General features: G+C 47.1%; 2 protein-coding genes across 2 annotated transcripts in view; one reads left to right on the forward strand and one right to left on the reverse strand.

Moving 5' to 3' along the window:
• LOC135822473 (DNA damage-binding protein 1-like) overlaps window positions 1-11,961 on the forward strand; it is a 37,364-nt gene extending 25,403 nt beyond the window's left edge. The window contains exons 22-31 of the mRNA XM_065335246.1: window positions 191-358; window positions 2,491-2,585; window positions 4,126-4,230; window positions 5,378-5,440; window positions 6,890-6,999; window positions 7,562-7,647; window positions 8,367-8,444; window positions 9,901-10,003; window positions 10,510-10,633; window positions 10,894-11,961. Coding sequence (XP_065191318.1) covers window positions 191-358; window positions 2,491-2,585; window positions 4,126-4,230; window positions 5,378-5,440; window positions 6,890-6,999; window positions 7,562-7,647; window positions 8,367-8,444; window positions 9,901-10,003; window positions 10,510-10,633; window positions 10,894-10,977 — 1,016 coding nt within the window. The 3' untranslated portion in view covers window positions 10,978-11,961. The remainder of the gene's footprint in view (window positions 1-190; window positions 359-2,490; window positions 2,586-4,125; window positions 4,231-5,377; window positions 5,441-6,889; window positions 7,000-7,561; window positions 7,648-8,366; window positions 8,445-9,900; window positions 10,004-10,509; window positions 10,634-10,893) is intronic.
• A 586-nt stretch (window positions 11,962-12,547) lies between these two features.
• Window positions 12,548-14,950, reverse strand: LOC135822480 (src substrate cortactin-like). Its single transcript, XM_065335253.1, has one exon. It carries the CDS (start codon window positions 14,814-14,816, stop codon window positions 13,317-13,319), a length of 1,500 nt encoding a protein of 499 aa, XP_065191325.1. The 5' UTR covers window positions 14,817-14,950; the 3' UTR covers window positions 12,548-13,316.
• Window positions 14,951-16,097: the final 1,147 nt, after the last annotated feature.

A 16,097-nucleotide genomic window follows, 5' to 3' on the forward strand; every position in this document is an offset into this window, starting at 1 on the left:
GAGAGAGAGAGAGAGAGAGAGAGAGAGAGAGAGAGAGAGAGAGAGAGAGAGAGAGAGAGGGGGAGGGAGGGAGGGAGGGAGGGAGTTAGATCACCCCTAATCACACGCACACACCTAACAGTATGTAGCTTGAGATCAAGTGGTGTAATTTCCGTCTGTGCATGTTCATTTATTTCTCTGCTTCCCGCAGTCCTTCACGCACATGAGCTGCTACGAAATGAGAACGTGATGAGTCTGTGTGTTGTCCACTTCGCAAACGAACCGGAACCGTTTTTCTGCGTTGGAACCGCTATTCCTGAGAAAGATGATGATCAAGAGGAGAAGCAAGGTTACATTCATCTCTTCCAATGGAGAGACTGTAAGTGAAGCAAGTGTTGCTAGCGTACCGTGCTCCAATTTCTGACAAATGTAGGTGCTCGAAATGTTTAGGTATGTGGCCAGAAGACTATGGTATTGGTCGCAGAAGAGAAATCTTAAGTACAGAGAAGCAGTTCCCTATAGGGCTTGAAAGTGATGACGTCAAAACGACAAGGAAGTAGTGAGTTCACATCAGATTTCTACTTTTGGATCCACTAAGGTGTGACTTTGCTATTGCCTCAGTGTGTGGGTGCATAGCAACCCACGCATGTCGTATGCAGGTGTGACTTTTTCTTCGCCACCAGTTGTCACCCCACCCCCATTAGCCAACCCAGTCAATTTCACCGGCTACAGTCAACTTCGCCAATAACGACATTCGGCGGGGCATCAGAAAAGTGTCCTTATTCGCGAAGTGTCCTTATAACCGAAGTCCCATTTGAATGTATGTGAACCCATATTTTGTATAGTATGACATGCATATCAAAATCAAGCTCTTTTCTTGCTCTATGTCAATGTGTACTTTATTTTCATATTGCAGTTGAAAGGAACTAAAAATTCAATATGCAAGGGAAATCAATTGAAAAGTATGCCTTTTTGAGCCATCTACAGGGCCAGAGACATGTACATGTATGATGATTACTGTACAATCTTGTACAACTACATGTACATTGTATACATATACATGTAGGTGTGCTGGTAAATCCAACAACTTTGAAGCCAACATAAAAAGGAAGAAAAGCCCCCCTTGGCTGCATTTTCTTGCATGTGTGCATTATATCCATCACCATAGGTTCTGGTACTTCTGCATGACAGGTACATGACTGTACATGTACATGTACTTGACTGACAGGTACTTGAAATAGCTGTCAAAAGCCCAGAAAGTCGTTATTCAAGCAGTGAATATGACCTCGGGGCACTAAAAGCATGTCGCTATACGCGAATTGTCGTTATTCAGATAGTCGTTATATCCGAAGTAAAATGTGTACAGTTAGATGGGACTTTGCTCCGGGCATGGAAATTCGGTCGTTATTCGCGAATCGTCGTTATATCCGCAGTCGTTATTAGCGAAGTTGACTGTATATCACCTTGCTGTGAGTAATACCGCTTGGAATGTACTTGGATCCATACAAAAACTGGATCCAAGTGGATCCAATTTTTGAAGTTTTGAAATTGTTGCTATGCTACGACGTAGCACTTTCAAGCCCTATTGGATGATACGTATCCGTGATTATGCAGCGATTGAAATTTTAGGTATGAAAGAGATGCACCGAAAGTTACCGAAAATAAAAGTACACCGAAAAGCTGTGGAAATTACAGTCCTGCAAACCGCCCAATATTCGCGTCACTAAATGTTTGCGACTTTTCTCAGAACCAACGAGTTTACGATGGCAATTTTTTGCAGACCACACTGTGGTCACACACGTACTCCCACTGGTGAAGTTTGATTTCACGATGGTTAATACTTGCCGCGTTATGCTCTTCTCTCGCAAAATTAGCAAACATGACTACGTCTCAAACATTAGGCAGTTCACAGTACTATGTTGGTTGTGCAAGCACCTGTGCAGTGGAGTCTACTCGACACGAACACAACAACACGCAAAAGACGAAATTTGGGATAAGACGAAAGAAAGTCACGCCGGAATTCATGTCTTGCGGGAGAAATTTCCGCTAACATGAATTTCTGACGGCAGGAGAAACATTGCCTGATCCCCTAACATTCATGTTCAATTTTGATTAGTGGATTTCACTGTATGTGCCCTATTGTAAGCCACAGCTGAGTATTATCTAAATCTACAAAGAACAGTTCGTGGATTTGTACATGACATTGTGTTGTTTGCCACAGCTTGCATGCTGTCCTGTGCATAGCAGGTTGCAAACCTGCAGGGAGGGTCCTGCTCGGGGTTCACAGGCTCGTGAATTAACTGGTACCCGGTGACTGCTTGGTTTCTTGGCTGCACGCACAGATGTACATGTACATTCGGATGTTTGTTGATGCGCATTTCACTCCCGCACTCTATATTGATTTGACGGGAGGAGGTACTGGCCCTATTTTTTCCGAAACTGACCTGCTGCTGTCGTTGGCATTGTTTGTGTTGCCTCTGTTACTGGACCTGCTGGCCTGCCTGCGTGTAGCCAAGTTTCTTCCCGTGGCACAGAAGGAGGTCGGTGGTGCAGTCTACTCCCTATCTAACTTCAATGGAAAGCTACTGGCGGCTGTGAACAACTGTGTAAGTTTACCGGCGGCCGCTGCTTGTGCAAGAAACTGACCGTATGTACAGTACAATGTACAGAGTACAGTGTGTGTACAGTACGGTGGTCCCTTTATAATCTGGCACCATTTGTGCTAAAGAAATTCTGCTGGATTAGGGAGGGTGCTGGAGTAACAAATCTGATCTACTGTTGCAATGTGCTGGAAGAGGACATTTTGGCTACTGAAAAGTGCTGGTTTATAACGTGCTGGATTAAAGAGGGACGGCTGTAACCTGTGTTTAACAATGAACCTGGGTGGGGGGGGGGGGGGAGGGGAGGGGGAGGGGGAGGGGTGCATGTCTGTTTGTCTGCACAGGTAGTTCAATTGGTATGCTTGTGGCATGTGGAATGTAGACCGTTATCATGTACCTTGTAGTATCTATCTTTCTACTCATCTATCTATCTTTCTTTCTTTCTTTCTTTCTCGTCTATCTATCTATCTATCTTTCTTTCTTTCTTTCTTTCTACTCGTCTATCTATCTATCTTTCTACTCATCTATGTATCTATCTTTCTACTCATCTATCTATCTATCTTTCTACTCATCTGTGTATCTATCTATCTATCAGTTTGAGCACTCTGGCAAGGTACGTTCGGGCCTGGTTCAAATCTGGCTTTGGAAAATTTATTTCTCATTGCTATCAGGTTCGGCCTCATTTTCCCTGCGCTGCGCTGATAAGTCCACAAAGGACGAAACAGTTCTGTCCGCAGATTGAGTATCTATCTACGTATCTACGCAGGCTATGTTGTTAAACCCTTGCAAAAGTGCTCAATAGCATGAGGGCAGAGGCAAAACACAAGTTAGTTAGCAATGGAACTACTTCGAAGTACCGTATTTCCCCAAATACAAGTCACGCCTTTTTACAATATATTCCAGGCCCACCAACGGGGTTGCGACTTACAATCGAGCGTGGCTTGCTACTGAAGTGAACATATTGAAACGATAAAACATGAGCCTGAAAATGGGAATGCGACTTACAATCGGGGAAATCCGGTAGGCTGAAGTATGTTGTCTGAAGATTAGGGGATAGCCATGAAACTCTGAGTAACAACATTCTTCAGTCTTGTTCCATTGCTAATTTGTATTTTACCTAGCATCTATCTCTGTGCGCAATGTCATTTTAGTTTCCTTCTTTGCATCGCTGGGTGCAGGGTGGTGGTAGGGTGCAGGGTGGTGGTAGGGTGCAGGGTGGTGGTAGGGTGCAGGGTGGTGGTAGGGTGCAGGGTGGTGGTAGGGTGCAGGGTGGTGGTAGGGTGCAGGGTGGAGGTAGGGTGCAGGGTGGTGGTAGGGTGCAGGGTGGTGGTAGGGTGCAGGGTGGTGGTAGGGTGCAGGGTGGTGGTGTTCCTATGTATGCTGAAAACTCAGTCGAATAAGTTTGCATCTTCCCTCAAACCTATTATTAATAATAAGTTTATTAATTAATAACTGAGTCTCAAGCGAACCATGATTTTTTGCATTGCTGCCAACATTGCTGCCAACATTGCTGCTGTCCGTTGTTGCCGTTGCCGTGGCTTTTCAGGTGGCCGTTTACGAATGGACGGACTCCAAGGAACTTCGCTGCGAGTGCCAGCATCAGGAGTTCATCATGTGTCTTTTCTTGAAAGTCAAGGGTGACTTTATATTGGTGAGTATTGTCTGGGGATCCCCCTTCCTACTTTCGTCTCCTGCTTGTGCTCTTTGCATGACTTTGTTGTTGCTACTTGAGTACCTTACTAGGTACACACTGCATTACCCCACATCGCCATTTAACTCCAAGGTTCACGATTCATGCTTGATGCAGCCATCGGGCGACTAAAGAACGCGTGTGTTTTCTCTCCTACCCGCTCACTCGTTCCCCCGGTGCTGCTGCTGCTAGTGCTGCTGCTGCTGCTGCTGCTGCTGGTGGTGGTGGTGCTGCTGGTGGTGCTGCTGGTGGTGCTGCTGCTGCTGGTGCTGCTGCTTCTGGTGCTGGTGGCGCTGCTGCTGCTGGTGCTGCTGCGGGTGGTGCTGCTGGTGGTGCTGCTGGTGCTGCTGGTGGTGGTGGTCATGCTGCTGGTGGTGCTGCTGGTGCTGCTGGTGGTGGTGGTCATGCTGCTGGTGGTGGTGGCATGTGAATTTCATTCTGTGCATGAAGTGAGTCGCCGTTGTATGACCCGGTGTATACTGGCTAATCCAACCCAGTTTGACAGTGAAATACTGTAATCCAACCCAGTTTGACAGTGAAATACTGTAATCCAACCCAGTTTGACAGTGAAATACTGTAATCCAACCCAGTTTGACAGTGAAATACTGTAATCCAATCCAGTTTGACAGTGAAATACTGTAATCCAACCCGGTTTGACAGTGAAATACTGTAATCCAACCCAGTTTGACAGTGAAGTACTGTAATCCAACCCAGTTTGACAGTGAAATACTGTAATCCAGCCCAGTTTGACTGTGAAATACTGTAATCCAACCCAGTTTGACAATGAAGTACTGTAATCCAACCCAGTTTGACAGTGAAATACTGTAATCCAATCCAGTTTGACAGTGTTTGACAGTGAAATACTGTAATCCAACCCAGTTTGACAGTGAAATACTGTAATCCAACCCAGTTTGACAGTGAAATACTGTCACTGCACAGACGTTCCCATGGTGAATGCGCTCTTGTGTGTACCTGCGCATCACGGCAGTTCAGCGTGCCGGGTTTTGTGTACGCGTTTGCAACTTTGCACTCGTGTAGAATCGAGCTGAGAGCTTGTTCTTGTTCTTGTTCTTGTTCTTGTCGTCGGTGTCGTTGTTGTTGTGCTCAGTGTGGTGACTTGATGAGATCGCTTTCATTGCTGCAGTACAAGGTGGAGGGCACACTGGAAGTGGTAGGTTCATATCATTCTACATGTATATTGCTTTTGCATATCAGCACTGTGGAGCTTTGGGGGGGGGGGGGGTTGAGTAGCTCTGGCCCCCATTCGTATTTCGTAGTGCCCATTTTAGCCGTCCATTCATCTCTTCGCTGACTGGATGTTTGAAAGTTCAATGGACATACTTATTACAGTAGTCTGAGCATAGATTGTCCAAATATCGATTATCCAGACGTTCAACAACTAGTATCCGGAATGGCTGGGACTCGCAAAAAAAGAAGAAGAAGAAAATGCGCAATGCAGGACTTGAGTTGGCCAGTGCAGCCATGTAGACTGTAGATCTACCAGGTAGTGTGTGTGTGCGTGTGTGTGCGTTGCTGGCATGCCCGTCAATGCATGGTAGAATGACTAGTGCATTAGAGCATAATCAGCATATGCAGTTGTGTGTAGATAGCTTGGCTGTCCGATGTGTACAGTCCTAATACTTCAAGTACATACATTGTACATAATCGTGTAATGGCTGCTGGCCGAGCAACAATCCGTGTCCATTAGAGGCTGTGTGGGTGTGGGTGTGTGGGTGTGGGTGTGTGGGTGTGGGTGTGGGTGTGGGTGGGTGTGTGGGTATGGTATGGTATGGTCTGTGTATGGTCTGTGTATGGTCTGTGTATGTGTGTGTGTGGGGGGGGGGGGGGGGGGGGGGGTGATGGGAGAATACTCAAATAAGTTATCGCCGCACCAGGCCCGATCTGGAGTGCATGCTCCAAATCTATGATGCCGCGTCAAAGGAAGGATAACTGCAACGCATGTGCTGGCGTGTGTGCTCTTGGACAATGCAACGTTGCGTAGAGTTAAGTTGTGGCCGCACAATAGTCAGTTTATTCCCGCAATAAACATTGCTCGTAACTCTATTTTAATATGTACCCAGTACTAGTACATGGAATACATAAACACCATAGGCCGGGAGTGCAGCTAGGACCCAACGGGGATGAAACGAGCGACAATACAGCGACGAGAGCGTTTTCTCTACTCAGCGAACACGTGTGTGCGTGCGTGTGTGCGTGTGTGTGTGTGTGTGTGTGTGTGTGTGTGTGTGTGTGTGTGTGTGTGTGTGTGTGTGTGTGTGTGTGTGTGTGTGTGTGTGCATATGTGTATATGTGCGTGTGTGCATATGTGCACATGGGTGTGTGCGTGTGGATGTCGGAGTATGTGGTGTGATGTGTGTGCGTGAAAAAAATGAAAAAGACCAAAAAGTAGGGATTCACTGGCCAGAAAAAGCCACTTCATAGCTGTGTGGTGTAGACCAGGCTGAATAGTGGCGGTCAATTCTTCAGCCTTGCAAGCTGTTGAATGGTGCAATCCCAGCACAAGCTGGTATGGCTTCTGCTGTAGCATCGCTATCATCGCCTCCGGCGATGGGCGTCCAATGGTCCAATGGTGTGTGTGTGTGTGTGTGTGTTCCTGCAGGTTGCATCCGACTTTCAAACTAACTGGGTATATGCCATTGACATTCTGGATTACGATTCGTTCATTGGTGCTGAAGAGTACGGCAACTTATTCACAGTGATGCGAGACAGGTCAGTGTGTATAGGTGGTAAAACCCTGACTGCGTTGTGTATTCCTGTATTGTATTACCATGATTACTTCCCCTGGAAACAAAGATTGTGACTTCCATCAACTGGTCAGTTCTGGCCCATCGTGCTCTGTGGAATCAAGCGATGGTGACTTTGAGTAAAACTTTAAACAGTGTCAGTTTGCATTCTGTATAGTGGACATATATCTGCTCATTGTCGTGGAGTGTTTTTTTCTTCCATTGAGCCAGATTTTATTGAAGTTATAACAGATCACATGTCCTGTAAAGCCACATGCTAGGACTTTCTAAGACAATCATATTAGTTTTTTTAGTGTGCAGTGTGAGGTTTTGAAAACTGAAATTTTCTTGTGCTCTAAATGTCATTCCATGCCTTGGCAAATGGGTATGTGTATTTGTGCTTGGTGTGTGTGTGTGTGTGTGTGTGTGTGTGTGTGTGTGTGTGTGCGTGCGTGCGTGTGTGCGTGCGTGCGTGTGCGTGCGTGCGTGTGTGTGGGGGTGGGGGTGGGTGCATGTGGGTGTGTGGGTACACTTGCTTTACAATGCAGCTCTGCAACAAGTGACGATGAGCTGCGACGACTCAGTGTGACCGGACGTTTCCACATCAGTGATCATGTCAATGTGTTCAGACACGGTAGGTGCATTCACGTACACATCAGTGATCATGTCAATGTGTTCAGACACGGTGGGTGCATTCACGTACACATTAGTGATCATCTCAATGTGTTCAGACACGGTAGGTGCATTCACGTACACATTAGTGATCATGTCAATGTGTTCAGACACAGTAGGTGCATTCACGTACACATCAGTGATCGTGTCAATGTGTTCAGACACGGTAGGTGCATTCACGTATACATCAGTGATCATGTCAATGTGTTCAGACACGGTAGGTGCATTCACGTACACATTAGTGATCATGTCAATGTGTTCAGACATGGTCGGTGCTTTTACGTACACAAGAGTATGCAACTTCGCATGTGGGTACAGGACAGTGTGATTTCTTGTTTACATCATCTTGAAGTAAAAAATACAGTAACAACTGATGCCACAGATCGTATTGATTCCGTGCAACACTGTATTTGTGGATCTTGAATCTCGATGATTCATCTCAAATGACGTATTATAAAGAGGCCGTCCGTAAATTCAGAAATATAATGTCTGGATAGTGATTGAATTTAGGCCGTTTGTGTGTTTGTGTGTGTTGTGTGTGTGTGCACGCGCGCTCATGCGTGTGTGCACACACGTTTTGTGTGTGTGTGTGTGTGTGTGTGTGTGTGTGTGTGTATGTGTGTGCATGTGCGCTTGCGCGTATACACGTGCATGTGTGCGAGTGTATTTGCATGTATTCAGGTTCTTTGACGATGAAAGATAACGAGTCAAAGCTGCGACTCAGCTCTGTGCTTTTTGGCACTGTGTCTGGCTCTGTCGGTAAGACATGCTGCAATTCCTTCGCTTTTACGCCATCATTCATAGTTACCAATCTATCCATGGAATTTTGCACCATAAATATTTCCTTCAGTGTCCAAATTAGACCCGGATGGGGAGTCAAGGATTTTTTTAAATTTAAGACGACCATATGTTGTGAGCGTTTCCGAAGTGTGCCGTGGTCCTTTGCCATCATCTTGTCATGGGTTTGCTGTGATGTTTAGCTTGTTTTTGTCTGGAGTGCGCTCATCTTCCCCTTTCTTACGTTATTTCATGGCTCAGAAGTTAGAACCTTCCACATTGGAAGCCTGTTGGTTTTGCGCATTCCAGACTTGATGCAGCTTAGCATCAGGTCGTTGAATGTCAGTATGACAACAGTCAGTTTTGTGTTAATTGTTGCACATTCTGACTCGCCATTATCCTGCTTATAACCGTTAGTGTTGGGCAAAACGGATAAGGGGTCGTCCACGAATACCGAAGTTTTTTCACAAAACGAACTAATTTCATTATTGGGTGGGAGGGGGTTGACCAATTTCGTTTCAGAAAACATTGATACATGCACACGGCCATAGGAGCAGTGACACACTTGCGACTTTTGCATGTATTACGTCAACATTTTTTTACGTTCTGAGGGGGAGGGAGGGAGGGAGGGGTTGGGTCCAAACTAAAATAAAATAATCCGTTTGGTGAAAAAGTGCGATATTCACAGACGGCCCCTAGCTGTAAACTTACTCAGTCTGCGGACAGAACTGTTTCGTACTTTGTGGACTCATCAGCGCACACAGAGGAAATGAGGCCGAACCTGATAGCAATGAAAAATAAACTGGTAAACTTATGTTCCTCTCCTTTTTCATTACGATAGAGAGGTTCCGGGTACGATTTTCCGTGCCAAAATCCGTATGGGCGCTACGGATTTTTTCCAGGCGTGCTCCATACGATTTTTCGGCACGGAGAATCCGTGTGGACTGGCTTTCATACGAACCATGTTTCGTATGGAGATTTTGCGTCATCGGGTGCATAAAGATTTTTCGCGTACAAATTTGGTACGAGAAACATCGATTTTCCGCGGGAAGTTTTTGATTTCGGTACAAATTTTCAAAATAAAAAAGCATAGCGCGGGAATGTGACGTGTTTGCGATCGTAACCTAGGCAATGACGGCAAACACATAAGTTCCGTACCCCGGAACTTTTCACTGCTCGAAAACGACGTATAAAATATCCGTAGCGCCTCCACGGATTTTGGCACGAAAAATCGTACTCCGGAACCTCCCTAATTTCCAAATTCAATCTAACGAATATGAATTGATTGTGGCCAGGAGAGACACGCATGGTGGCATAATGCGCCCACAATATTCTGTGGTACATATTTGGAAGGAGCTCTCTCTCTCTCTCTCTCTCTCTCTCTCTCTCTCCCTCTCTCTCTCCCTCTCTCCCTCTCTCTCCGTCCGTCTCTCCACAGGTGTTATCATTACATTGAAGAAGGAGACGTTCGAATTCCTGCAGGAACTGCAAAACAAACTGGCAGCCGTAATAACCACTGTGGGCAACATACCATTTGCCGAATATCCTCTTTCCCACGCAAATATGTCTATGTGCCTTTATGTCTTGCTTCTGCACTGAAGTTATGTGCATGTATGCTCTTACAACTGGTCTTGTTTTATAACTTGTGGACTATCGGATCAGATATAGTGTTACCTGCTGCCCTTAAAGAGCTGAGGAATGCCGATTGAAGCACGAAAGTTGTGTCCATCGTCAGTGACCTGGCTGGAAAGATAAATCCAAGAGACAATGATTGTGTGTTGTCCTATCGTGCTGTGTGGGAAGTGTGCGATATCAATGGCATGGGCTAGGTGAGGCAGAACATAGGAAAGTCAAGGAGCGAGTGGTATCGGATAGTTTGTTTCATGTTATTTATTAGTAATGTAGTTAACTGACTCTCTGTTGTGTCAGATTCCCGGTGCTCGCTACATGGGCGAGTAGGCTTGCAGCCAACCATGTATATGTAGCGTTGTAGGTTTATCATCGAGCTCTACAGCTGTTGCTTACCTTAACCTGGTCTGGCCCGCACGTTCCGATCATTTGCGTCATCCGGCCGTCGCGAGCCTATGTTCGGCTTCATTGACGGAGATCTCATTGAAAGTTTCCTGGACCTTCCGACACACAAGATGGAAGAAGTTGCATCAGGGTTGCAGGTGAGTGATTGGTTTTGCGTTTGGGTCTGGGTCATCAGCAAAGGCTATGTGACATATGTGTGTTTGTGTGTGTGTGTGTGTGTGTGTGCGTGCGTGCGTGCGTGCGTGCGTGTGCGTGGGCACACCCAACTCTTACTAGTGGGTGCTGGAGGAGACTCGGAGAGTGCAAAGAATATGATCGTGTAGCTACACATCAGGCATGCAAGTAATGCCATGTTTCTTGTTTGTGTTGTGTGTTTTGCACCATTTCTTGCTGACAGAGAAGTGAAGGCCCAGACCGCACAGTTCCAGTCACAGTCGACTATCTGAATAAGTTCGTAGAGGAACTGACCCGCTTCCACTGAACACACGCACGGCCGAGCTGTGTCTGCCTGCTGTGTGTGTGCCCCTCAAGTCAATTCGAGCATGTTTGCTCTTGGCGTATGCTGGAACTAGTGTAGCCCGTGTGCTCGGCGGGACTGTGCTTTACCTCGTCGAGATCTGTGCAACGGCGGCGAGATTTTAACTTTGGCTCCGGTCTCCAACGGGAGCGCGCGCCGATGAATGTTCTGTGTATGCAGCAGCGCGGCCTGTTGTCACACAGCTGCCCGCTACCGACACCACCGAGCAACGGCGCAAGTGTCGACCGTATGCGGCTCGCACTTCTGCATGCCACGTCAGCCGCATCGCCGTGTTCTGCCATGCTCTCGCTCTCCTCTCGCGGATTCTGCTCATCATCCGTGTCGCGAGTGGTGACCAACACGTGTAGTTAGACATGCTTCAGATTTTTGAAAAGGTTTTTTAACTCTCCATCTCACACGGCGCACATCTGTTGATTGTTTTCGCCCCAGTTGTGTGGGTTTGTTCGATTGTTGGGATTGCTAGCACCCTGAATGCACACATGCCAATTCACTCACATTATGATGCTATTATGCTTGTGTTTTCCTGCTAACAACCTAACAGTTACTTGGACTTGTTTTTACGTGCTCCCGAGCGAGACAACCTGGTGTGCTGTGTACAACTGTATACTTCAAAAGTATGTGCATTGTTTTCTTTTCGTCTTCTTCTGGTTGTTGTTGTGTGTTTGTATATTTGTGTGTGTGTGTGTGTGTGTGTGTGTTTGTTTGTTTATGTATCTACGTGTGCACCGCCCCAACTTGCCCAAGCCAAGTGCATGTACTTTCTTGGTGACATATCGCCTTGAGAGATTTTCTCTCCTTTTTTTGGCTCTTTTCCACCTAGCGCTTGCCTGGTAGGCACTGGCTGCCTGTCCTGTGCGTTCCATGCATTGTTGATTGCTGAAGTGTGATCATAGTCGTGTGTAATGGTACACGTGTCCTTGTCATCTATGGATGTTTGTTTGAGCTTTGCTCTTTGCTGAATTGGGGTGTGTCAACTCTCGCTAGCATTGATCATTAAGTTAATTGTAAGGGCAGCACAATTCTTCATGAAAAAAAACTAAAACGGTACACACTGTCATACCAATCGGTTAATCCTGTATCAAACTGACAAAGGTCATAAACTGAGTACGATCACACCCACTGAATGTACTACAACTGGCTGTACCTGCTAAATATGGGACAAGTTGCCCCTGTAAGGAAGGTGGCGGCCATGTTTTATGCATAAACCCCAGGCCCAAGGAAATGTGCATACTGTAAAACATGTAAATTTAGGGGTATTAGAATTTCGGTGTCAGGGACTTGATGGGTTTCAGGTGTAACTTAGAATTGAGTGACCAACATTCCCTTCACATACGATTGTGCCATTTAGGTGTAATCTAAATTTAGGTAGGTGCCTGTTTTATCTACCGAAATCAAAGTTACACCGAAAATAACCTGTCATACAGTAATAGTATTGCTCAGTTCAGTACTCGAACTGATATTGATGTACTCCCAGACACACACACCATGTACGCACTACATGTAGCCATAGTAGTTGATAGCCACCCAGGAGAATCAAATGGAGTCCAAGGACTGCGGCAAGAATGAGAAGAAGCCTGAAGGACAAGTGCAACAGACAGCCATGCAACTCTTGTGCGGAATAGACGCACGTCTTCCAGATTGGAAATGACGGCAATGATCACACCAGTACCAGCGCACCATACGGGACACACCAACACAAATGCGGAGAAAAGAATGCAAGCCCACTCGACACCGAGGCAGAGATGTCACACTATAAAAGATAGCCTTCCTGCAAGTTCCTGGACCAGAGCATTTTCATCATGAAAAAGGATAGCAAAGCAATGTGTGGCAAGAAAACTAACAACAACACAGAGTAAACGAACAGTACAACGGCAGCGCAGGGAGAGGGTGGAAGACGGCAGGTAGAGTACTATCGACTCGAAGGATAACGGTAATTGAAATATTTATACGACAATTAAAAAAATATTCTCCACTTGAATGCACAGGTCTTGCATTCGGGAAGTAGGAGAGTAAAGCGAGTAACTACAGGATCACTGGGCTGCATTACTAGGACTAGCGCACACACAGGACGCTGAGCTGGGCACGATATATCGCCCGGCCGCGCTGAGAAAGCCGCTGCCTAGGGATGACGTCAGTGCTTCTTCACACGACGCCGGAGGTCATGTGTAGGAAAATTCAAATAGAATGCTAGGACGGGCTGCGGGGCGGGGGTTACTGATTTAACTCTATCATGTGAATGTTTCTAGTAGCGTGATTGGGGAGTTTGTAGACGTCGCAGACATTTACTCGTTTGCCTCTACATAGTTGGCCGGGAACAAGCCGTAGTGGCCTCGACAGCTGCCCTGCCACCAGCCATCATCAACCACAACACAGTTGGTGATGATCTCACCGGGGTCAAAGCTGATCTCGTCGACATCTCCGGCCTGATAATCATAGACAGCTGTGCAAGAGAAGCCTTCGCCTTCAACTTCACCGCCGTCGGCCTCCCCTTCCTCCTGCTGATACTCAGCCTCAGCCGACTCCTGGTATTGTTGTTGCTCAGCCTCAGCTTGTTCCCGTGCATAGCGCTCCTCCTCAGCTTGTTCCTGTGCATAGCGCTCCTCCTCAGCTTGTTCCTGTGCATAGCGCTCCTCCTCAGCAAGGCGCCTCTGCTCTTCTTCCTCCTGTTGCCAAACACGACGGTCTTCTTCTTCCTGTTGCTGGACACGGCGCTGCTCTTCCTCCCGCTCCCACTGTTCTTGCATTCGCCGTCTCTCCTCTTCTTCTTGCTCTGCCGCAGCTGCCATTTGCTCCTGTCGCCGTTGCTCTTCTTCCGCACGACGCTGCTCTTCCTCGACTTGCCGCCTTGCCTCTTGTTCCTTGCGCTGCTTGTCTGCCGCAGCACGGCTCTCAGCAATCTCACGCCGCCGCTCCTCTTGTTTGCGCTGTCTCTCTTCATCGGCCTTGTCCGTCTGCGACATGTTCTCGAAACGGCTGGCAATGCTGCCAGTTGCCGATCCTCGCTTGACCGGGGCAGGTTTGCCAGCGGACGGTTTGGGCGGTTTGTTGTCGGACTTGGCCATGGATTCAAACTTACTGCGGGCACTGGACGCGCCACCACTGCCAACGATTTCAGCTTTCTTGTACGATGTGCCCTGAGTAGCTTCCATGGAATCATACCCTACAGCAGACTTATCAACACGATCTGTCTGTACACCATACTTTCCGCCAAATCCATGCTTCATATCCTTAGTGGACGCATGGGCCTCTGTCTGGCCTTTGTAGTCATGGCCAACTGCAGACTTGTCCATACGATCCGTTTGAACACCAAACTTACCACCGAAGCCTTGCTTCATATCCTTGGTGGACGCGTGAGCTTCTGTCTTGCCTTCGTAATCGTGGCCCATAGCGGATTTGTCCATTCGGTCTTTCTGCACACCATATTTGCCACCGAAACCTTGTTTCATGTCCTTGGTCGAAGCGTGAGCTTCCGTCTTTCCTGCATAATCGTGACCAACAGCCGATTTGTCCATCCGATCGGCCTGAACACCATATTTACCACCATAGCCGGCTGCGAAGTTTGGAGTGGCTTCTTTGGTCTTCTCGGCATGATCGTTTACTACACCACCTCGGAGCTTATCCATGCTGAAGGCCTCTTGGCGACCGGAGCCCTCGATGGCCTTTGAACCCCATCGCTGCTCCTTCTCTGACACATCATTGACGAAGTCAGCATCAGTGTCCCAATCGTCATCATCCGCCTCGATTTGAAGTGACTTGTTGTGGCCCGTTGTTGCTTTCCACATGGTGGTGTACGGAATGCAGGACTATTAGAAAAATGCTACGATGTAGAAGGCAGAAACTAAAAGGTCCAAAACTGAAGAGAGGAGAGAACTGCAGCTTTTGAAGTAGACTGAAGCAAATAAATAGGAACAGCTTCCCGGCTTCTGAGACTCTACGTACAACATTTCAGGAAGCGGTCGCGCGTCTCATCGCGGTTGCGTCGAGCAGCTTGACGAGGCTAGGCTACTCGCTTGCATGCGCTTATATGCAGGGAGTTTCCCCCGGCCTCGAGAGGCCTCCTGCTCTGCAGTAGTGCTGACCCGAATTTGCTAGCAATTCTTCTAGCAAAATATCGAAGAATTTTGAAAGGGAATTTGCTGGCAAAATGGAGCAAAATATCGGTGTGTTGGCTGGGAATTGGGAGATTTTACACATATACGGTGCACATGACTCATTTCGGCACAATTTTACCAACACGTGACTCACTTTTTCTCATTTTTGCCAACACGTAACCCACTTTCGGTCAGTTTTCTCACACGTGACACAAATTTTGGAGCAAAAAGGGAGCAAAATATCGAGTGGCCTAGCCTAGCAAAATGAAAGCAAAATTTCGACGATGCACGAGCAAAATTATGCCGCAAAATATCGAGATTCAGCTGGCAAATTCGGGTCAGCACTACTCTGCAGTCTGCAGATCTGCATATGTCTGTTATGTAATTGTTGCGCACGCGCGCACTGCATGCAGGGCCTGGCCTGCCATGCATGCGCCATATATGGCCCAGCATCAGGGAGTCGTCAAATACCATAATATATTTGACGACTCCCTGCCCACGGCTGTTAGCTGCACTTGGATCGCGGCAACTTAGTTTTCTGCACGTGAACCATGAAAAACCAATGCATGGTCATGCATGTTCATGCATAACCAGTCAGCTGGCCTGCTCGCCCACGCATTTGACAGGTAACAATTCCATCAAATTTGAGATATCGCTTCGTTCTAAGTCTCAAAACAGTTCTAAAGTCACCAAACCACGCTGGTAATCGATGGCTATTCAATGTTAACATCTTCAGGAAGACTTCAGCCGTTTCCCGAGAGTTTGGGCATCGTTGCCGTTATTTTTCACGGTGTTCTTCTTCCTCCTGTCTGGAGCTGCAATTGCATCCTGGAATTATTTGAAAGGTATTTCGTGCGGGCTGTGGGGGGTTCCAACAGGCATAAACTGACATCGCTATAGGATAACTGGTAACTTTCACCCTTCAAGGAGGTAGAGCAATGAGAATTTTTTTGTGGCGGTCGTCCAATTTTT

This window comes from Sycon ciliatum, chromosome 8, assembly GCF_964019385.1.
Source record: "Sycon ciliatum chromosome 8, ocSycCili1.1, whole genome shotgun sequence".
NCBI classification, from domain to species: Eukaryota; Metazoa; Porifera; class Calcarea; order Leucosolenida; family Sycettidae; genus Sycon; species Sycon ciliatum.